Genomic DNA, 23,044 nt, shown 5'->3' on the forward strand with positions numbered 1-23,044 from the left:
TGGGAGGTCCTATCCCACCCACCGTATTCTCCAGGCATTGCTCCGTCCGATTACTACCTTTTTCGATCGATGCAACATGGCCTGTTTGACCAGCACTTCTCCAATTTTGATGAAGTCAAAAATTGGATCGATTCGTGGTTAGCCGACAAACGGGCCGATTATTTCCGCAAAGGGATCCGTGAATTGCCAGATGGGCGATACTTTGAATATTAAATTTGTAACCATTTTTGCAGGATAAAGCATTAGTTTTTGAAAAAAAGAACGAAGAAACTTACCGGTTCTCCTATTAATTTCTAATGCGACAGCTACAGCAGAGACAATGCATCAAAATGGTTACGTTTACAGTGCATATTGAGCCATAACTTCTATGCGTCACCAAAGTGTCGGCTGTTTACAAGACTGGTTGTGGCAGATTTGATTTTGAATGTTTGTACCCGGATTTTAAAGGGCCTCAAGTATTGGCTAGATTCGGTTTGTTCAGTTCCCTTTATCGGGAATCTAGTAAGGCGGGTATTCCCTTGTAAATTTATGGCTAGTACGAACGAAGGCATTTGGTATTGGGCTTAATATGCCATGAAATAGGCTCACGTGATGCCTCACTTTGTTCATTCGGTAAAAATGTTAACCGTTTTGTTTTTATTATCTTGCTTACTGATTCAGTTAGATGTTATAAAGGTAAATCTTAACATTCAATTATCTTTAGTGAAAAACCGACCACGAACAGGTCAAAAGACCCATTTCAAACCTTTGTCAGGATCATCGTCATTTGCCTTTACTACTTTTCTTAATAAATGCATCGAATGTTCATACAGCCCGCCAATGCAACTCTCCACGTCAGACTGCAACATCATTCATTCAAATGCAATTTTAATTCCAGAGGCACGACGATAACGCTGAAGCTTTCACCCAACTTGCGCATCAAAACGAAGGCACCGAAAAAGACCGTCCCGGTGGATCCCCACATGCTGGAGGTGCAAAAATTGGACCGCCTGCTGTCGCTGGTACGCGAGCTCCCGGAAGGTGAATTGGTGAAGGAAACGGTGTCTACCGTCGCTTCTAATTAATGAGATTCACTTCTCGAAGGCGCGGAGCAGAAGAATGTGAAATTACACTAATGAAGTATATATGCACACGGTGATGAGAATAATAAATAATTTATTTTTGAGCGGTTTAAAATGTTTTAGGTATTTTTTTTGGTTTTGATACTTGTACATCGTTAGTGTAGTCGGAAGGAGTTTCAATTTCATAACTAGTGTTGTATTAATTGCCAGCACATTGAAGTTTAAATAGATTTGGTTTGAAATGTTAACGTTCAACTTGGAGTTCATTATTTGGTTTGTCCTTTGGGATTTTCTTAGTGTTAATAAATATAGTGTTGTGGTGCGATTTGAAATTTCGAAATATTTCTTGTAATCTGTATGTTATATTACCCGAAACTTGTTCCAAAACACAACGGCCTCTGCACATTGCCAAGTCCATTGAGCTAATGTACATGTTTTCCTATAAATGTAGTATTCTATTTATGAATGAAAATATTGCTTAAAATGATAGCTTGCTAAAAAAATAATATCGGCTTTGTTCCGAAGACTCAGTATTCGTCTAATATAGCTTACAACGTTTAAAATGTTTTATTTCCATTTACATCTGTTGAATATATTATTGACTTTATGCATCACATCGCAAAAATATAAGCGTATGAATCTAATAACTAGTTGCACCAACAAAATTGCTATTCTCTAAACTATCAGTAAAATGCATAAAAGCCTAATTTCACTAACAATTGTCCAACTGGCTCACAAAAAATGGTTCACAGCTATTCGCGATAACTTGCTCGCAAACGTTTAGCGCTACCTATCAGTTATGTACAATCGCTACCAAGTGCTCACATCTCGGAATTCACCTCGATATGGAACTCCTGGCACCATTCTATCACAGGAACTCAACATTATACCCTTTCTTCATCACCATTTGTTTGTCCTATTTGATGTTCTTAGCCTCGAGATACTCCATCACATTGTTCGGACACATAATGGACTTCCCCAGATACAGTACCGTCGACATGGGATGGAGAAATTCCACGGAGAATTTTTTCGCCTTCCAGCCGTAAAACCCGTTCGGACGGACCACTTCACCGCTCAGATCGAACGGCAGTAAATTGACCGCAATCTGGTTAACCTTGGAGTATTGCACGCGGAAGTAGTGGCCATCGGTTGCCTTCAGCCAGTAGAAACCATCTCCGTCGGTGTACGGTTTGGTTTGGGCCTTTTTCATTGCGACAGACCGCTGCACGTCATCGCTGTTGAAGCTTATGTCGATTTCGTACGCATCCGGTGAAAGGGTTTTCAGTTCGATGGCATTCTTCAGCGCGTAGTTATCCAGCCAGTATCGGATGCCAACGTTTTCGAACTCATCCACGACGTGGCGAAAGACGGTCTTCAGCTTGTTCAAACAGCATGGGGGCGTGTGGCGACCAAGGTACGTGTAGAAGGGCTGTGAGTTGTACACTTGGCCGATGCAGCTTTTTGTTTGCTTTTCGCACCCGTAGAAGGTAATTTCCGTCAGCAGCGAAATTGTCTGATTGTTGTGCTCGAAGCTTTTGATGAGCTTCCGCTTGGCAAGTTTGGACTTGTCGTAGAGATAGTTTTTGTGGACCACCTTTTTAATTTGCAGCTTCCGGTAAAGCGCCCGAAATTGTTCTTTGCGTAAGTTGCGCCGCTTAGTTTTGGTGTGGTAGGATGTGAACAACTTTTTGCCATCCTGCAGTGGTGCGTCAAGTAAGACTTTCTGTGAAAAAAATGAAGAGAGGTACAATTACGGACGATTGTTGAATTTAAGTATAGGGGAGGCTGGTCCCGACCTGATCCGCGGAAAATGTAGAGGCTATGAGGACCTACAATATAGTAAGACTCTTTCAATATGTTTTTACCGTGTAATAAAAGCAAAATACAGTCCAATTTTCGAAATGTTCGAAATTGGATCTTTTGGACATAAATTTTTTCTTCAGCTATTTTGCAAGTATATACGTTTAACCCTTTCATTACGGCAGTGTGCTCCGCCGAAGTGCTACCCCTGCACGGAGCACTGCGCCGAAAAGTATGCATATAGCGCTGGTGTGGTCGAAGAGCAGTATGAATTTCATGTCGTCTAAAGATGACGCTCGTACACACAGCTCGTCGCGCGGATGTCGTCTATAGACGACGCTCGTAGCGAAACGGTCAATAAAATGATATTTTTATCATCGGCAGCAATTGCTCTGTTATAATTATATAACTGCGTTGATTTCTCGAGCAGAATTTATTGTTTGTTCGAATTTGCACGATCATTGAATATGGGTATCCATTTCTTGACTTGGAAAATGCATCCCTGTATCCTGGAAGTTTGACTGTAATACAATGCTCAAATTTCGTGTATTTTGTTTTCCTTAGAAAATTTTTAGACAGGGGTTTTCCACTTCCTGGGGTAGTCTGAAAATTTACATTTCATCCAATTTTGCCGAACATAGTTATTTTAAGAAAAAAAAAATTAGATGAAGTGTAAACTTAAACCCAAATGTAAACTTTCGGACAGTATTGCCATATTTTAATCTGTACCAGAAGGGGAAAAAATCTTTCCCATCTGAACTTTTGACGTAGAACTACGTCTTTCAGGGAGGGTGCCATATCAGAAAACAGGTCACGTTTTTATGAAATAAAGTTAATGTTAATAACTATTTTCACTGTGAACGAATTCTTATGATTTGCATATCAATCGAACCGGAAATTCTCTAAGATTTTTTGATATGCTATGCATTACAATTCGGTAATCTCTAAACGGTTTAAATTCATGAAAACTGGAAGAACTTTTTTTTCCCATAAATTTGTTCTGCCGATCCCGTATCTCAAATGCTTATAACTCGAACATTTCTTAACAGATCGGAAAGATGTTTGCATCAATTGATAGGAAATATTTCTACGCGTCTATCACAATTAATAAAATATTATTTTTCATGATATGAAAAATTGAATAACTGTAAATTGTCAAGCCCTAACTGCCAAGTTTTGATTGGCCCGATTTACGGGTTCCCCAACACAGACATCAAAATCGAAGTACCTGTGGAAATCCGCTCTGCAAATATACATGCAAGTTGGGGGTATTTTTGTTCCCATCGAGCTGTGTTTCCCTAACACAGACTCCAAATCAATGTGCCTGGGCGAATCCGCTTTGTCAAAAGGGGGGTATTTTTGACGTAGGACTACGTCTTTGATTTCTATACAGGGGGGTCACTCTACGAAAAATGTAACGTTTATTAATATTTTTCAAATGCATATTACGCAGAATCGTTCTTATACTATATGTTATAATATACACCGTTAGATGGCATATTTACCTAGCATTTTTTTCGCCTGAGACATCAACAGTGGAAATAATAAAACAAGTGAGCAATTTAAGGCTGCGATTATTATGCGAAGACTTATTGAAATCGGCATTACATCGCATCTCAAAAGTGAAACGAAATGATATATTTATATTTTTCATGACTCATATTCATAATTCTCAATGACTCAATTCCTTCTATGATAGATTGAGCAGTAGAACCAATTCGACTTGTTTATGATAGTCTGCAAACGAACATTATTTCAGAGAAAAAGCTACTGCTCCCGATGCCTAATAATAAGAATAAGACAATGGAAAGAAATCGCAATATCAAAGCTATCCATTAAAAATAAAGCTACTTCATGATTTCAATTGTATTTTACCTCAAAATATCACGAAATCGTGAGTATTTTCAACTTGTTTTTTGTTTTGTTTTGTAATCAATGACGATATTATTTTTTTCTGTTTACCGATTCACATATACGTCATCTACCATTCCACCCTGTTATGTATACAACGGATATTCATTAATCATTTTCAGTTAGACAGTTGAACTTCCTGCCAGAAGCTTATAGTCTTTCTTTGTTTTGTTCGTTACAAACCGTTTGAAGGTTATGAGTACAGATAACAAACAGCCTTTTTCAAGGTTACTATTTAAAGTTTCAAAAGAGTTAAACTAGCAGATTTCTGAACGATGAAAAGAATTACATTTAAAATAACCAAGTGTTCTGAACTTTCACAGTTCTACGTCAAACCAAACTTCCGTCCGTGCCCCTAGGCTCAGACACTTCTACTTTTTTCCCACTGAGCTGTGTTTCCCTAACACGGAATTCAAAATTAATGTGCCTGGGGGAATCCGCTTTGCAAATACATGCAAGTCGGGGGTATTTTTTTTTGGTGTTGAGTACTTTTGAACTCGTTTGTCGTTGTGCAGGCTGGAATATGTTTCCCTAAAACGTACTCACGTTCTTACTTATCGTTCTTACGATATATGTTATAATATGTACCATTATACGTCAAATTCATACAGCATTTTTTTCGCCTGAGACATGAATAGTGGAAATTATAAAAAAACAAGACTTTCATTTGCTCGCTAAAAAAAATTTGAGAAGTTGTTTGTTTTTGACAATAATGCAGGAAGATTATACAGTGGGGGAAAATCCTATAAGCGCACCTGGGTTGTTTTGAAAATTCTAGATATATAGTAGATAAAACCATTCCTTTTTTACGTAGTGATTTCCTAATGACTAAATGTGTACTAACTTTGTTGTTTAAGTCATCATTGGTGCAAACATATTTTTTTACTAAAACATTTTTAAAATTATGGTGCGAAATTCTCATAAGCGCAACTGGCATTTTAAATATTTTCCCACCAATATGTGAACATCTTGGCCATTTTTCAACACATCCTGGTAAGTTTGTAACGTGAGAACGAGTTAACCACAATCAGCTAAGCAGTGAAGTAGCGCAATTGAATTTGAAGCACGGTGCCGAAAGGAAAGTTCTTGGACGAAACTGAGCGGAGATTAATAACCGAATTGAAGGATATTGGTTTAAGCAACCGGAAGATAGCAAAGAGGATCGATAGAGGAGAAACAGTGGTCCGGAATTTTTTCAAGAAGGGCCCAAAATATGGCATCAGAAGGAAGAATAAAGGTAACTTCAAAATTTCAAACCGCGACCGGAACCGCATCATTCAGCTTGGGGAGACTGGAAAATTTAATTAATTTAATGAGTGGGATGAAGTGATCTTTTCCGACGAGAAAGTTCAATCTTGATGGTCCGGATTGCTGCGCGTATTATTGGCATGATCTACAAAAAAATCCCGAAGTGAAGTTGAGCAGGAATTTTGGTGGTGGAAGTCTCATGGTGTGGGCTGCGTTTTCAAGAAAAGGGAAGACTCCTATCGCCACTATTTCGACAAGGATGAACTCCGACAACTATGTAGAGTTACTGGACAGTGTTTTGGTGCCATTTACAGAAGACATTATGGACGACAACTTCATCTTCCAGCAGGATAATGCTGCCATTCACGTAAGCAAGAAATCATTGTCATGGTTTTCCGAAAGAAACATTCAGGTTATGGACTGGCCAGCTCGTAGCCCGGATCTCAATCCCATCGAGAATCTCTGGGGAATCCTGGCAAGGCGAGTCTACAGTGGTGGACGGCAATTTGCAATAGTTCGTGAGTTGGAGAGATGTGTAAGAGACGAGTGGAATAAAATTCCACATGAAATGTTGGATAATCTGATTGAGTCAATGCCAAACCGTGTCTATGAAACTATTCTGAAAAATGGTAAACCAATCAAATATTGAATGCTGTCATTTTCATGTATAAATCGTTCTTTGAGAATAAAGTCTGATGTGCACATATAAGAATTTTTACCTTGAAAACACGTTTTTCTCATTCTGAATAACTGTTGAGAATAGGATTGGGACTTTTCTTGGCAAGATAAACTTCATGTTCGAAGGTCATTTAAATCCCATGAAAATATTTTGGAAATATATATCTAGTTAATCTTACAGCCAAAATATACATGTGCGCTTATAGGAATTTCTCGCACTGTATATCACAAAACATCACATTTTTTAGTATGTCAATCGTTTTTCGAAGAAATAACCTCTGATTCCACAATTTTTGGCAAAGCCCAAGAAATGAATTGAAAAAAGTTTCATCGAAATTTGAATTATTCATGTCTCATATCCTACTATATCCACGAACTGAATATCATTAGCTTCAAAACGGAGCCGACATTCGGTCCAACGACATCTCCCACACAATAGTTTCATTGAAATGCCTCACATACACTGAAATTGATAGCTATTGATGTAAAAGATTTGGCGGCACATAAAGCTAATCTTCGAAACCATGATGTGCAATAAAAGAAATAAATCTCCTCGACCCAGAAAGCTACCCACCCCTAAAAAACATGACCAGCAAACATCCACCACATATAATTCAGCAGATATTTGGTTTTCCCTCTGTTGTGATTCTGCTGGAATGGCACTCTCGAACCCTCAATGCCCAATCCAGAGACAACCCAATACAATGAGAACACAAATTTCTTCGGCCCAAACCGTTGAATGTAAACATTAAGTAAATAATTTCCTTTTATATTATCTTATCACTATTTGCGGTTCTGAAAAGCGTTTCCCATTTGGTAGTTTTGCGTTTTTCTCTCTGTGGCTTGTCGAGCACATCAATATTTCAAAATGTCGAAACAACAAAGATTGTGGGTGGGTGGGCCGCAGGACACGGGCGGCAAAGAGTGGGGTGTATGTGCCTGTGTTTTCCGTCTCTTTTGGTTTACGCTCAGTTTGAAAAGAGACGCTCTATACGGAACGGAATTTCGGGTTTAAGACAATTCTGGGCTTATTTATCATTTAGTGGTGCCAAATTGGGCGGAATGATGTCTGAGCCCTTCGCTGTTAAATGGGTTAATTTTCCGCAATGACACGAAAGAGAATCGTTATTCGTATTGGATCATGTTATCCAATTTGTAACAATAAAATTAACAGTAGAATTTGATTACGATTCATGCACGGGCCCCTTTCACACGGATATTGATGAGGAAATGTCCCACAGGAGTTATATCTGTATTTGAAGCTGTCGTTTGCCAACGGTTGGTTGACGCCAATTTTGTGTAATCTCCTGATTGGAGTGTAGTGATGTTTGCTTCCAACTTGTAACCCTCGTAGACAAGCTGTTTAGATTAAACATTCAATCAGCCAATTACATACAAGTACAGCGTGCGAAAGAAAACCGAGAATGAGAAACCCAAACAGCATTTTATGTCAGGTCGTTATTTTTAACCGGTGCTCAAATGCTAAACTGAAAAGCCTATTGTGCTTATTTTTGAATGCTGCCCCATGGGAACCCTATTCTTGAGTGTGTAATTGAAGTCGAATAATCCACAGTCTTTACCAGTCGGTGCGGTAATTGAATACTAAGTGTCCCACAGCGTAACTTGTTCTTGGATGCACAGACACTTCAGAATGGGGAGCGGGGGTGAACGTGAACGCGGTCGGAACTCAAAACATTTGCTCACCTTTATGTTGGCTAGTTTGGCCTGGATGTAGAACAGCTCCGGAAACGGAGACGACAGCGCGTCTGGCATCTCCTTCAGCAGCGATGTCTCCACCAGAATGGCGTGCTTCTGTTTGTACTGGAATCGAAAACAATATTGGGAAAATATGTTTGTCAGTTGTGTGTTATGTTCGGATGTCTGGAATGAAAGGTGGGATGTATGTATTGATTGAAAATCAATAACATGTTCAGAATTTGTCATGCTGCATTTGTTTCCGAGAATCATCTAACCATGATTGGCACCTGTCCTATATATTATTTTTACATATAGAGCAATTCTATGCGAAAAAAAACCTCTTTAATTTTCATTAAATTTATTCGAACGGAGACAGCTACTCAATGAAAGAAAATATATATGACCAATTTTAAATTCAAGCTTGCTTATTGAAGGGGCAAACGAATAAGTTAGAAAGTGAGAAATCCCATTATAAAAATAGGAACGAAGAAAGTTTTTGTTTGAATAATTTCAATTTAGTATCAACAATGGTTTGGTTTCGAGAAAATTTATTACTCTACCTTATACTTAAAATTACAAATCCCTATCATTATATTTCAACAATCGTCGAACCACACAATCAGAACACTGCTATTTTTTATTATTTCTGGAAGGTAAGGGAGTACACTTCTCATGTCCATCTGTTAGTAAATGCAAAGTAATAGGACACTATCTAGAAATGTTAGAGCTCTACAGTTCTCACAATCCAGCTTCTCACCTTCTCTATAGATGGGATAGATTACCAAACAGAAAAGAATTGGGATTGGGAGAGAGTCAAGCGAGCAAGTGAGTAAGACCATTTCCCATTCCTTTTATGCCACCGTTCAGCCCGGTGGAGAGAGTCAAGCGAGTCAAGCGTTCAGTCCGGTGGCAGAAAAGAAGTGGGATTGGGAGGAAGCCACCATTTCTGTCCGGTGACAGAAAAGAAGTGGGATTGGGAGAAAGCCACCATTTCAGTCCGGTGGGATTGGGAGTCAAGCGAGCAAGTGAGCAAGTGAGTGAGACCATTTATTTTATGCCATCGTTCAGTCCGGTGGGGAGAGTCAAGCGAGTCAAGCGTTCAGTCCGGAAGTAAGAAAAGAAGTGGGATTGGGAGGAAACCACCATTTCAGTCCGGTGGCAGAAAAAAGTGGGATTGGGAGGAAGCCACAATTTCTTTCCGATGGCAAAAAAAGAAGTGGGATTGGGAGAGAGTCAAGCGAGCAAGTGAGCGAGACCATTTCCCATTTCTTTCATGCTTGGGAGAAAGCCACCATTTCAGTTCGATGGCAGAAAAGAAGTGGGATTGGGAGGACGCCACCATTTCGGTCCGGTATCAGAAAATAAATGGGATTGGGAGAGAGTCAAGCGAGTAAGTGAGTGAAACCATTTTCCATGCTACCCTTCAGTCCGTTGGCAGAAAAGAAGTGGGATTGGGAGAAAGCCAACACTTCTGTCCGGTACCAGAAATGAAGTGGGATTGGGAGGAAGCCATCATTTCATTCCGGTGGCAGAAAAAAAGTGGGATTGGGAGAGAGTCGAGCGAGCAAGTGAGCGAGACCATTTCCCATTTCTTTCATGCTTGGGAGAAAGCCACCATTTCAGTTCGATGGCAGAAAAGAAGTGGGATTGGAAGGAATCTACAATTTCCTTCCGATGGCAGAAAGGAAGTGGAAGTTGGAGAGAGTCAAGCGAGCAAGTGTATGAGATCATTTCCCATTTCTTTCATGCTACCGTTAAGTACCATTAAAGAAGTGGGATTGGGAGAGAGTCAAGCGAGCAAGTGAGTGAGACCATTTCCCATTTCTTTCATGCTTGGGAGAAAGCCACCATTTCAGTTCGATGGCAGAAAAGAAGTGGGATTGGGAGAAAGCCACCATTTAAGTCCGGTGGTAGAAAAGAAGTGGGGTTGGGAGAGATACAAGCGAGCAAGTGAGCAAGACGATTTCCCTTCAGTCCGTTGGCAGAAAAGAAGTGGGATTGGAAGGAATCTACAATTTCCTTCCGATGACAGAAAAGAAGTGGAAGTCGGAGAGAGTCAAGCGAGAAAGTGTATGAGATCATTTCCCATTTCTTTCATGCTACCGTTCAGTCCGGTGGCAGAAAAGAAGTGGCCACGATTTCAGTCCGGTGGCAGAAAAAAAGTGAGATTGGGAGGAAGCCAACATTTCAGTCCGGTACCAGAAAAGAAGTGGGATTGGAAGAGAGTCAAGCGAGCAAGTGAGCGAAACCATTTCCCATTTCTTTCATGCTTGGGAGGAAGCTACAATTTCAGTCCGGTACCAGAAATAAAGTGGGATTGGAGGAAGCCACAATTTCTTTCCGATGGCAAAAAAGAAGTGGGATTGGGAGAGAGTCAAGCGAGCAAGTGGGTGAGACTATTTCTCATTTCTCCGGATGGAAGAGTCAAGCGAGTCAAGCGTTCAGTCCGGAAGTAAGAAAAGAAGTGGGATTGGGAGGAAACCACCATTTCAGTCCGGTGGCAGAAAATAAGTGGGATTGGGAGGACGCCACCATTTCGGTCCGGTACCAGAAAAGAAGTGGGATTGGGAGAGAGTCAAGCGAGCAAGTGAGTGAGACAATTTTCATGCTACCCTTCAGTCCGTTGGCAGAAAAGAAGTGGGATTGGGAGGAAGCCATCACTTCAGTCCGGTACCAGAAAAGAAGTGGGATTGGGAGAGAGTCAAGCGAGCAAGTGATCGAGACCATTTCCCATTTATTTCATGCTTGGGAGAAAGCCACCATTTCAGTTCGATGGCAGAAAAGAAGTGGGATTGGAAGGAATCTACAATTTCCTTCCGATGACAGAAAAGAAGTGGAAGTTGGAGAGAGTCAAGCGAGAAAGTGTATGAGATCATTTCCCATTTCTTTCATGCTACCGTTCAGTCCGGTGGCAGAAAAGAAGTGGCCACGATTTCAGTCCGGTGGCAGAAAAGAAGTGGCCACGATTTCAGTCCGGTGGCAGAAAAAAAGTGAGATTGGGAGGAAGCCAACATTTCAGTCCGGTACCAGAAAAGAAGTGGGATTGGGAGAGAGTCAAGCGAGCAAGTGAGCGAAACCATTTCCCATTTCTTTCATGCTACTCTTCAGTCCGGTGGCAGAAAAGAAGTGGGATTGGGAGGAAGCCACCACTTCAGTCCGGTAGCAGAAAAGAAGTGGGATTTAGAGAGAGTCAAGCGAGCAAGTGAGTGAGACCATTTCCCATTTCTATCATGTTACCGAGATTGGGAGGAAGCCAACATTTCAGTCCGGTACCAGAAAAGAAGTGGGATTGGGAGAGAGTCAAGCGAGCAAGTGAGCGAAACCATTTCCCTTTTCTTTCATGCTACTCTTCAGTCCGGTGGCAGAAAAGAAGTGGGATTGAGAGGAAGCCACCACTTCAGTACGGTACCAGAAAAGAAGTTGGATTGGGAGAGAGTCAAGCGAGCAAGTGAGCGAGACCATTTCCCATTTCTTTCATGCTACTCTTCAGTCCGGTGGCAGAAAAGAAGTGGGATTGGGAGGAAGCCACCACTTCAGTCCGGTAGCAGAAAAGAAGTGGGATTTAGAGAGAGTCAAGCGAGCAAGTGAGTGAGACCATTTCCCATTTCTATCATGTTACCGAGATTGGGAGGAAGCCAACATTTCAGTCCGGTACCAGAAAAGAAGTGGGATTGGGAGAGAGTCAAGCGAGCAAGTGAGCGAAACCATTTCCCATTTCTTTCATGCTACTCTTCAGTCCGGTGGCAGAATAGAAGTGGGATTGAGAGGAAGCCACCACTTCAGTACGGTACCAGAAAAGAAGTTGGATTGGGAGAGAGTCAAGCGAGCAAGTGAGCGAGACCATTTCCCATTTCTTTCATGCTACTCTTCAGTCCGGTGGCAGAAAAGAAGTGGGATTGGGAGGAAGCCACCACTTCAGTCCGGTAGCAGAAAAGAAGTGGGATTTAGAGAGAGTCAAGCGAGCAAGTGAGTGAGACCATTTCCCATTTCTATCATGTTACCGAGATTGGGAGGAAGCCAACATTTCAGTCCGGTACCAGAAAAGAAGTGGGATTGGGAGAGAGTCAAGCGAGCAAGTGAGCGAAACCATTTCCCATTTCTTTCATGCTACTCATCAGTCCGGTGGCAGAATAGAAGTGGGATTGAGAGGAAGCCACCACTTCAGTACGGTACCAGAAAAGAAGTTGGATTGGGAGAGAGTCAAGCGAGCAAGTGAGCGAGACCATTTCCCATTTCTTTCATGCTACTCTTCAGTCCGGTGGCAGAAAAGAAGTGGGATTGGGAGGAAGCCACCACTTCAGTCCGGTAGCAGAAAAGAAGTGGGATTTAGAGAGAGTCAAGTGAGCAAGTGAGTGAGACCATTTCCCATTTCTATCATGTTACCGAGATTGGGAGGAAGCCAACATTTCAGTCCGGTACCAGAAAAGAAGTGGGATTGGGAGAGAGTCAAGCGAGCAAGTGAGCGAAACCATTTCCCATTTCTTTCATGCTACTCTTCAGTCCGGTGGCAGAATAGAAGTGGGATTGAGAGGAAGCCACCACTTCAGTACGGTACCAGAAAAGAAGTTGGATTGGGAGAGAGTCAAGCGAGCAAGTGAGCGAAACCATTTCCCATTTCTTTCATGCTACTCTTCAGTCCGGTGGCAGAAAAGAAGTGGGATTGGGAGGAAGCCACCACTTCAGTCCGGTAGCAGAAAAGAAGTGGGATTTAGAGAGAGTCAAGCGAGCAAGTGAGTGAGACCATTTCCCATTTCTATCATGTTACCGAGATTGGGAGGAAGCCAACATTTCAGTCCGGTACCAGAAAAGAAGTGGGATTGGGAGAGAGTCAAGCGAGCAAGTGAGCGAAACCATTTCCCATTTCTTTCATGCTACTCTTCAGTCCGGTGGCAGAATAGAAGTGGGATTGAGAGGAAGCCACCACTTCAGTACGGTACCAGAAAAGAAGTTGGATTGGGAGAGATTCAAGCGAGCAAGTGAGCGAGACCATTTCCCATTTCTTTCATGCTACTCTTCAGTCCGGTGGCAGAAAAGAAGTGGGATTGGGAGGAAGCCACCACTTCAGTCCGGTAGCAGAAAAGAAGTGGGATTTAGAGAGAGTCAAGCGAGCAAGTGAGCGAGACCATTTCCCATTTCTATCATGTTACCGTTCAGTCCGGTGGCAGAAAAGAAGTGGGATTGAGAGGAAGCCACCACTTCAGTCCGGTACCAGAAAAGAAGTGGGATTGGGAGAGAATCAAGCGAGCAAGTGAGCGAAACCATTTCCCATTTCTTTCATGCTTGGGAGGAAGCTACAATTTCAGTCCGGTACCAGAAATAAAGTGGGATTGGAAGGAAGCCATCATTTCAGTCAGGTGGCAGAAAAGGAGTGGGATTGGGAGGAAGTCACAATTTCTTTCCGGTGGCAAAAAAGAAGTGGGATTGGGAGAGAGTCAAGCGAGCAAGTGGGTGAGACTATTTCTCATTTCTTTTATGCCACCGTTCAGTCCGGTGGGGAGAGTCAAGCGAGTCAAGCGTTCAGTCCGGAAGTAAGAAAAGAAGTGGGATTGGGAGGACGCCACCATTTCAGTCCGGTACCAGAAAAGTAGTGGGATAGGGAGAGAGTCAAGCGAGCGAGTGAGCGAAACCATTTCCCTTTTCTTTCATGCTACTCTTCAGTCCGGTGGCAGAAAAGAAGTGGGATTGAGAGGAAGCCACCACTTCAGTCCGGTAGCAGAAAAGAAGTGGGATTTAGAGAGAGTCAAGCGAGCAAGTGAGTGAGACCATTTCCCATTTCTATCATGTTACCGAGATTGGGAGGAAGCCAACATTTCAGTCCGGTACCAGAAAAGAAGTGGGATTGGGAGAGAGTCAAGCGAGCAAGTGAGCGAAACCATTTCCCATTTCTTTCATGCTACTCTTCAGTCCGGTGGCAGAAAAGAAGTGGGATTGAGAGGAAGCCACCACTTCTGTACGGTACCAGAAAAGAAGTTGGATTGGGAGAGAGTCAAGCGAGCAAGTGAGCGAAACCATTTCCCATTTCTTTCATGCTACTCTTCAGTCCGGTGGCAGAAAAGAAGTGGGATTGGGAGGAAGCCACCACTTCAGTCCGGTAGCAGAAAAGAAGTGGGATTTAGAGAGAGTCAAGCGAGCAAGTGAGCGAGACCATTTCCCATTTCTTTCATGCTACTCTTCAGTCCGGTGGCAGAAAAGAAGTGGGATTGGGAGGAAGCCACCACTTCAGTCCGGTAGCAGAAAAGAAGTGGGATTTAGAGAGAGTCAAGCGAGCAAGTGAGCGAGACCATTTCCCATTTCTATCATGTTACCGTTCAGTCCGGTGGCAGAAAAGAAGTGGGATTGAGAGGAAGCCACCACTTCAGTCCGGTACCAGAAAAGAAGTGGGATTGGGAGAGAATCAAGCGAGCGAGTGAGCGAAACCATTTCCCTTTTCTTTCATGTTACTGTTCAGTCCGGTGGCAGAAATGAAGTGGGATTGGGAGGAAGCCACCATTTTCTTCCGATGACAGAAAAGAAGTGGGATTGGGAGAGAGTCAAGCGAGTAATTAACTAACTAACTATTTCCCATTTATTTTATGCCACCGTTCAGTTCGGTGGCAGGAAAAAGGGGATTGGGAGAAAGCCACCATTTCAGTCTGGGAGTAGAAAAGAAGTAGGATTGGAAGAATGTCAAGGGAGCAAGTGAGTGAGACCATTTCCCATTTCTTTTATGCCACCGGTAGCAGATAGGAAATGGGATTGGGCGAGACCTCATCGAAACATCTCACATTGCAATTTTATTTGTCAGCCTGTGTCGCTGACTGTTAAGTTCTTCCAAAGAATGAAATTAATTTTTAATGTTAAGAGCTTGATTTATTTCGACTTCTCTGTTTGGTGGTTGGAACTAAACTCTCACTTTTTTTCATTTTTTTACTGTCGTACCATGGCTACAAATCATGGCCTACCTAACGGTATCATTTTGCGTATGCCAATAGTACACTGACCAGTTTTAATTTTTCTACTGACGCGAATTCCAGTACTGCGAATATAAAAAAAGGGTCGAGTTCCATGTGGCTCGGGCCGGTCAGTTCAATATCCAAGCGACTTAAATTCCGTGTAATCAAATTATTGTTTGCCATTATATATATAGTCTAATCAATTCCGATTGGTGAATATGAATTGTATTCCGAAGCACCTCCCTTTTCGATAAAATGTATAGTGTTAGGTTAATTGATATTCAGTTCGAAAAATAAAGATTCGGGAGTTGTACGTTCAAGAGAAGAGTTGTGTCTTTTGATATTGGAAAGAAAAGCTTGTTGCCTAGATCACTAGGCAATGCTACACTTTCATGCTACCGTTCAGTCCAGTGGCAGAAAATAAATGGGATCGGGAAAAAAGAGCATAGTGTTTAGACCAGCACGGGCACCGTTTTCAAAGCATTTTAGGACTACGTCTTTGATTTCTACATAGAAGGGTCATTCACTAAGACGCGACGCGAGACAAGACAAACACTTATTGTTTTTACTATTAAACGGTTTAAAAATTACCTTAAGTGTCGACCGGTTTCGGGCGCGAAGCTGCCCATCTACGGGACAATGTCCGACTGGGTAATTTTTGAACCGTTTAATAGTAAAAACAATAAGTGTTTGTCTTGTCTCGCGTCGCGTCTTAGTGAATGTCGTGAAGTTTTTACGTTGCACAACAAATCAAAATAAAAAGTGATAGAAGGGTCACTCTACGAAAAATTGAGAGATTTCAAATGCATATTACGCAGAATTGTTCTTAAGATATGTGTTATAATATATACTATTAGACGGAAAATTTATCCAGCAATGTTTTCGCCTGAAACCTTAACAGTGGAAATAGTAAAACAAGTGAGCAATTTAACTAATAAGAGAGGTATATTTTTCGAGAGAATGCAAAGGTAAATCATGTATTATGGATTCTTTCTTTCAGCTTGTTCCCGTCAATTTTGTATGCAACACGAAATTGTGTGCCCTAACTCGTTCTATCAAACAAATTAGACATCCAGTCAATGTGTAGGAATCAAGCAAACCATTTGTCATGACAATTGTCATGCGTAAATGCGAAAACAGAATAGAAACATACGGTATGAGGCATGATGTCGACGCCAACCTCTCTCAGTTTCTATTCTGTTTTCGCATTTTCGCATGACAATTGTCATGACAAATGGTTTGCTTGGTAGAAATAAAGGTAATGTAGATGAAGGAGTGGGTTAGAAAAATGGTTGCATTTCATAGAAAATCATTATTTCAACAATACCAAGGTGAAATTGTCAAAGCTCACAGCGTCAGTATGTGTGACGTGAAATATAGTCTGCAAACGAACATTATCTCACCGAAAAAAGCTTCTGCTTCTGATGACTTAGACTAAGACTAATAATAGGAATATGACAATGGAAAGAAATCATAACACCATAGCTATTCATTAAAAATAAAGTAGCTTTATGATTTCATGTGTATTTTGCCTCAAAATATCACGAAATCATAAGTATTTTCATTCCATTCTACTTTTAAACCTACTGAAACAAGTTTCCGGGTTAATTATTAACAAGCGTATACCTCTTGAACATTCTGTCTCCCGAATGAAGTGATTATTATACCACGAAGAGATATTTTCGTTCAGAACCTTGTACTCCAAGTGTAATGCTATCGTTTTCGAAACATTGAACTTACCCCACGGTACCGAAATGAAGAACGTATTCCTACGTCATAATCGTATTCACAAACGACCGCCATTATGACTAATAAGATTTTTTGGCTTGTTCGAGGTTCATACCATAGCGACGACTTTACTAATAGATTCCAACAGATTGTTAATTGGATTTTGTTTCGTTTTGGATAACCTGAAGGGCTGAAAGCAGGTGCGCCAGGACACTGGTTTTTGGAACTTCTTCGCACAATGTAGTTTAGTATTGTTCACAGATATGTCGATCAATACTCTTCCACACACAAGTAAAAGATAAAAAATCGGTCCAGTGAATTTCAGGCATATTCGGCCAAAACGACGAAAAAGCTGATTTTTAAGACCCCTCTTACTAGATTAGAGCTAAAGGAAAAAAAATACAAGTTTTATTTACTAATAACGGTAAAACATAGAAGGTTTGAGCAAAAACGGAGCATATTTTATTCTCAGTTTATCTTAAGTGATCTTTTTTCATGGAACTGCTGCATAAACTTATCAAAGTTTAAACAGTAACTTCGTATGTTCACTTCATCTTGATGGATCGATTTTCTAAACGGCGTGGGGATCGATTCACTAAAGAATCGATTTTTAAAAAATCGAATGCCTTTTTCCAATTTATTTACTTGTCCTATATAAGTGTTATCTATTCTTTAAACGTGAAATCAACATTTCACATTTCTATTCAAACATCAAAGGAATTTCATAATAATTCTAAGAATGAAGGTCACAACACAAAAACAGAAAAAAAAATTCATCTTGAACCGTCATGGATTTATTCGATAAAATTAATGAATTGAGAATTATTATTAGAAATTCAACAACTTGTATTCATCCAGAACTCCGCTGACAATAATCCCGTTGAATCCAATCGTGGCATACGTCTGGCATTTAGTCGAATTCTTGGTGGTAGTCCCAGTTCTAGAAAAGAACGCTTCAGATGGACCTGATGTCACCATTCAATTTCGTTACAATTTCCACTGTCAGCCTAGTGGATGAACTTGTTTTGTAATGACCAAACTTACAGAACTGCTTTTCCTGAGTTTACGACGACTAATTTGAAACCTTGAAAGGAATCCAATGTTTATGAAATTTGTCAAGTAGGTTTTGATGAGATTAAAATAAATGTTCACTGAGAAACAAATTTACAACTTTTTTTCTACAATCAAAAAGGTAGGAAAGATCAAAAAGAAAAGATCGATTTTCGCGATTTTTTTTTTGGACGTAAAACTATGTCTTTCAGGAAGGGTGCCAAATCAGAAAACAGGTCACCTTTTTATGAAATAAAGTTAACGTTAATAACTATTTTCACTGTGAACGAACTCTCATGATTTACATACCAATCGAATCGGAAATTCTCTAAGACTTGTTTGATATGCTATACATTACAACTCACTAATCTCTAAACGGTTAAAATTCATGAAAACTGGAAGAACTTCCTTTTTCCCGTACATTTGTTCTGCCGATTTGTGTGCTTACCCTACCGATATTCGAATGCTAATAACTCGAACATTTCTTAACAGATCGGAAAGATGTTTGCATCAATAGATAGGAAATATTTCTACGCGTCTATCACAATTAATAACATATTATTTTTCATGAGATGAACAATTGAATAACTGTAAAAAGTCGAGTGTTATTTAAACACCCTAACTGCCAAGCTTTTATTGGCTCAATTTACGGTTTCCCCAACACAGACTTCAAAATCGATGTACCTGTGAAAGTCCGTTTTGCAAATATATGTACATGCAAGTCGGGGATATTTTTGTTCCCACCGAGCTATGTTTCCCTAACACGGACTTCAAAATTAATGTGCCTGGGGGAATCCGCTTTGCAAATACATGCAAGTCGGGGATTTGTTTTTGGTGTTGAGTACTTTTATACTCGCTTGTGCAGACCGGAATATGTTTTCCTAAAACGTACTTTACAACTGAGAAGCCTGGGAAAATCGTCATTTCAGATACTAGAGGTGAATGAACTTTTGCGATTCGAGAACCACGTAAACATGAGATGTGCAATAATTTCAGAGGGAAATGTAAAATACAATGACCGTTTAACATTTTTTTCGTTCACATATTTTGGTAGTGCTAGGCATCATATCAAACGTAAAAAGACGTCCAATAAATTTATTTGTAAGAACATAATTTATTACAAAATTTTCGATGCATTCTAAAATAATATTCGAAGTGGTAAACAAGTGGATTGCATAATATAATTGCGTAGTTCTACGTCGAAAATACGCGGTCGTGTCCTAGAAACAACCACTTACTTTTTTTTTTGAGTAGAACGAATCGATCCGAAAAATCGGAGAGGAAAAGATCGATCTTCTAAGTATCGATCCAAGATCGCCCAATCCTCGAAAGCAATCCAAATGATGACATTATGTTTATAAAATTTGTCAGGTGGTGAGATTAAAATCGATGTACACTGAAAAAAAACTCTAAGATCTGAAAACCTGAAGGAAAACGATCGATTTTTTTCGGGTACAATGAATCAATCCAAAAAATCGGAAGTCGAAATGGAAAAGATCGATCTTCTCAAAATCGATCCATTGGCTTCCTTGTTTGTATTAGAGAGGCTTCAAACTTTGCAGATCATCCGCCTCTAACAAAAAACTCGATCCAAGATCGCCCAATCCTAGTCTATTTCATCTTTAGTGTTAAGTGTCTTTATGTTAATATTAATACAATTGCTATTAAAATAAAAGGTAAATAGGAATGCAGGTGACGAGTCATGGACACTCAACTGAACAGCGCACCGTTTTTATTTCATGTGCATCCAAGGTGTCATGCATAAAATGGAAAACCTGATGAAATGATCACACAAGGTGAGATTTCATGAATAGAGCTGGCAAATGAAAGTGTAGCGTAATCTGAAGTACATATTAATTCAAGTGGATATTTGTTCAGGAAACGGAAAAAAGCAAAACCCTACATCAAACGCACCGACTCGGTTCAAGTGTGCAGTGAATTAACGCGCGCTCGCAGTCACGCGTTCGGCGCTCCATTATTACGCTCTGCATATGTTTCAGAGCAAGGATGAAAATTCAATTTTATGCATTTTCCAGAGTGCTCCACACCCGACGCGGGGCGAGTGCCTTTCCTGGCGCGATACTATAAATAGGCCATATAATAATTATTGAAACAATGATTATGCTGAATAATTAATTTAATTACCATGTCACAGCTGTCGGTCTCATTGCCGGTCACGTACTCTAGCGTCCAGTTGGGCAGATCGAGCTGCAGGTGACAGCAGTTGGTGGCCGACTTCTGGTTCGAGGAAAATGGGATAGCAATTATTTTACGCTCCGGTTTCTGCCTCAAATCGATTTTGTTTTCTATCATTTGATTGTTTTGCTTGAGCAGCAGATTCTGGTGCTGCTGGAGGAGGAGTTCGTTGGTGGAAGGGGTGGATATCTCCCGCAGCATCCGAGATAGGAGCGAGCGCCCGTTCAACCGCACGCTGTCTGGCATGAAGAGTACGTATTTGGTCTTAATCTGTAGGATCGGTAGGGTATCTTTTAGGGATTTGGTAATGTCGTAACTGAGGCTGAAAAATTTCACATTGCTGTCCTTCTCGAACCAGTTGGTTGCGTTTGGGGATTGGCCAGGGCTTGTGAAAACATCCAGTGGGGGATACGGAATTTCCGGAGAGATTACTAAAATTTGAACGTTGGGTATGAGGTTAACCGCACTGGCGATTGACTGCATGAGATCATTGTCGAAATCAAAGAAATCCCGGAATATGATCGTGATGCTATTCCGTAGATATTTGTTGGTATTTTGTATGCGATCACGAATCCGGGCAAACTTCACAATTTTAGTTGGTCTCGTTCTTTCACGTAACACAGTCATCCGCATGGCCTCCGATCGTATTGCATTTTCATTATCACTGAATGTGTTGGGAAAATTCTGATCACTTGGTGCACGTTTCCCAAAAGTATCCGCCAAAAAATTTGTGGTCGTCAGAAAATACTTCCACGAGTAGTAGAACACCAGTAAGTTAAAGCAAATCATAAACCCAATGAACAGCTTGCCATATTTCATACGCATTTTCCTTCGCACTCAATCTTCCGTCCAACTTTTTTTCTCATTCAATTTTCTGCGCGGAGGGCACGTCACTTTCAACTTCACTGATTTTTATAGCTGCAGCAGCTGCCTTCTTCCTATCAAATCTCAGTTATGCGGCAAACTCTCGCCGAACCGCACTTCCCACGTAGACGACAAAGCACACGATGCCACTTAATTTCACACGCTAAATGAAGACATTTTCCGCATCGCTGCAGGCCATCACAATATCCTCGCAAATGGGAAACGAGTTCAGGATTTTTGCTGGGGATAAAGTTTTAGAAACAAAAGAATCCGCAGAAGTTTTGGAGGGGGGGGGGGGAGCACACAAAAATAAGTTCATTCAGCTTTCATCAGCATATTATTCAGTAGATAGACGAAAAAAACCTCGTCTCTCCCCTCTGGAGTCCAGTGATATTTTGTCTCACGTCTAGCGCGCATAGCCGCACACTCGTCAAATTCCAGAGCGAGTTAATTATTCAGAAATTGCACAACAAATAATTTGACACATGTTAGACATTTATGCGAAGATGCTGCCACTATGAAGAATCCTAGAGGGGGGAAAACACTATTCCTCTGAGGAGATGCTCCCCGCGTTTCACTCACACACTTTTTTCACTACTCCAAAAGCACTTTACCAACACTTCTCGTTCCGATATCCTTTCCAACACCATCGTATCGAGGAACAGTGAAGGACTTTGTGTGCAATGCAAAATCGCACTGAAAGAGAAAGCAATTCCGCTGGACCAGATGGAGATAGAGCAGCAGGTCAGGATTAGGGCGGGGGAGAAACTTGGGTCACTATGTTCGGTATCGGGAAAGGATCGACACACAAGTGGCTCCACTCGAGCTGGATGACGAACGCAAACTGCCGAGCGTGATCGGTAGGATATACCACGAAATGCTACACAGAGAGGGAAAATAGGAAAGCTATTTCCCTCCGGAATTTTCTCGTGAGAGATTAAAACAGTGGGAGAAAGTAGTTTCGGGATGTAAACATTCTCTGTGTTGTTTGATTTCGTTTGGAAAGGCCATGTGGTTTTGGATTCTCGGAAAAGTTGGAAAATGATAACAGAGACCAGACATTGCGGAGATTAACGAGGTTTTCGAGAGCAGAGAATGATGCTATACTACAGGTCTGGCCGAATTCGATTGAATGCTCAAATGATGGAGGTGTGTGGTATTTTAGCCGCGAACACGAAACTCCGAAAATGTTCTGCTAGGTTTGGAGTTACAATATTTCCACGTTTTCTAGGTTTCATTGTATCTATTCCGTTCGATTTGAAACAGAATAAAGATGCTAACTTTTCTTGAACATGAACATATTGTTGAATATCGCTTGTGGTTTTATTTACTTAAGATTAAGTCTTTCGGGAACATAATAGGAGTGCAAATTGACAATCGAGGAATCTGCTACATCGCGCAAATTGTCCAGTTTCAAGCGCTTATTACTCAGTTATTTCCTGATGGATTTACAAAATATTTTTTCCAATCGATTTAGGCACTCTCTAATAATTAATTACAATGATGAAAATTATATATTTTTTGAAATTAACTATCACCCAGCTCCACACTTAAATTCCGTTGATTGGTCGAGTACAAGCAGTCTGTGCTCTCCCTGTTGCTGCTTTTAATCCAATACTCTCATGCACTTTTCAAAATTTTAAGTTTTTTCTGAATATGCCAAAAAATTCGTAAAGCAAATATTTCTAAAGGCTTTTGGTGCATCAACTCTTTCAAATCACCTGCATATAACTGGTGCATTGAAACGTGGTCGGTAAATGGCAAAAGATTTGCCTTGCTCCAATCGACCATCAACATTTTCACCCAAGGGAACATCAACAAAGTATAGAAAATGGTGACTTATTTTTGTTTCTGTATTATAGTGACTTTCAAAACTTT

The 23,044-nt window shown here is 40.8% G+C and overlaps 2 protein-coding genes across 8 annotated transcripts in view; one reads left to right on the forward strand and one right to left on the reverse strand.

The window, feature by feature from the left end:
- Positions 1-1,398, forward strand: part of LOC129779030 (dynein intermediate chain 2, ciliary) — a 61,626-nt gene extending 60,228 nt beyond the window's left edge. For 5 of the 6 annotated variants that reach the window (XM_055786268.1, XM_055786270.1, XM_055786269.1 and 2 more), the window contains one exon: positions 878-1,398. In XM_055786268.1, the coding sequence (XP_055642243.1) occupies positions 878-1,064 (187 nt within the window). In that variant the 3' untranslated portion in view covers positions 1,065-1,398. The remainder of the gene's footprint in view (positions 1-877) is intronic. The other variant, XM_055786272.1, reaches the window with a different exon arrangement.
- On the reverse strand, positions 1,136-21,997 carry LOC129779032 (ribitol 5-phosphate transferase FKRP). 2 transcript variants are annotated; one of them, XM_055786274.1, is made up of 4 exons: positions 21,781-21,997; positions 20,252-21,406; positions 8,403-8,519; positions 1,136-2,784 (listed from the first exon to the last, which is right to left on the reverse strand). In XM_055786274.1, exons 2-4 carry the CDS (start codon positions 21,125-21,127, stop codon positions 1,978-1,980), a joined length of 1,800 nt encoding a protein of 599 aa, XP_055642249.1. In that variant the 5' UTR covers positions 21,128-21,406; positions 21,781-21,997; the 3' UTR covers positions 1,136-1,977. The 2 variants fall into 2 exon arrangements, with proteins under 2 accessions (XP_055642249.1, XP_055642248.1); XM_055786273.1 differs by having other exon boundaries at positions 20,252-21,997.
- Positions 21,998-23,044: the final 1,047 nt, after the last annotated feature.

Source organism: Toxorhynchites rutilus, chromosome 3 (assembly GCF_029784135.1).
Source record: "Toxorhynchites rutilus septentrionalis strain SRP chromosome 3, ASM2978413v1, whole genome shotgun sequence".
Lineage (NCBI taxonomy): Eukaryota > Metazoa > Arthropoda > Insecta > Diptera > Culicidae > Toxorhynchites > Toxorhynchites rutilus.

Bases quoted from the DNA above. Each gene is read 5' to 3' on its own strand.
- LOC129779032 (XM_055786274.1), bottom strand. From the start codon at position 21,127: ATGCGTATGAAATATGGCAAGCTGTTCATTGGGTTTATGATTTGCTTT. The intron at 8,520-20,251 runs GTAATTAAATTA...TTTCGATTCCAG, and splicing joins AGACCGACAGCTGTGACATG to TACAAACAGAAGCACGCCAT. The intron at 2,785-8,402 runs GTGAGCAAATGT...TTTTTTTCACAG, and splicing joins CCAAACTAGCCAACATAAAG to AAAGTCTTACTTGACGCACC.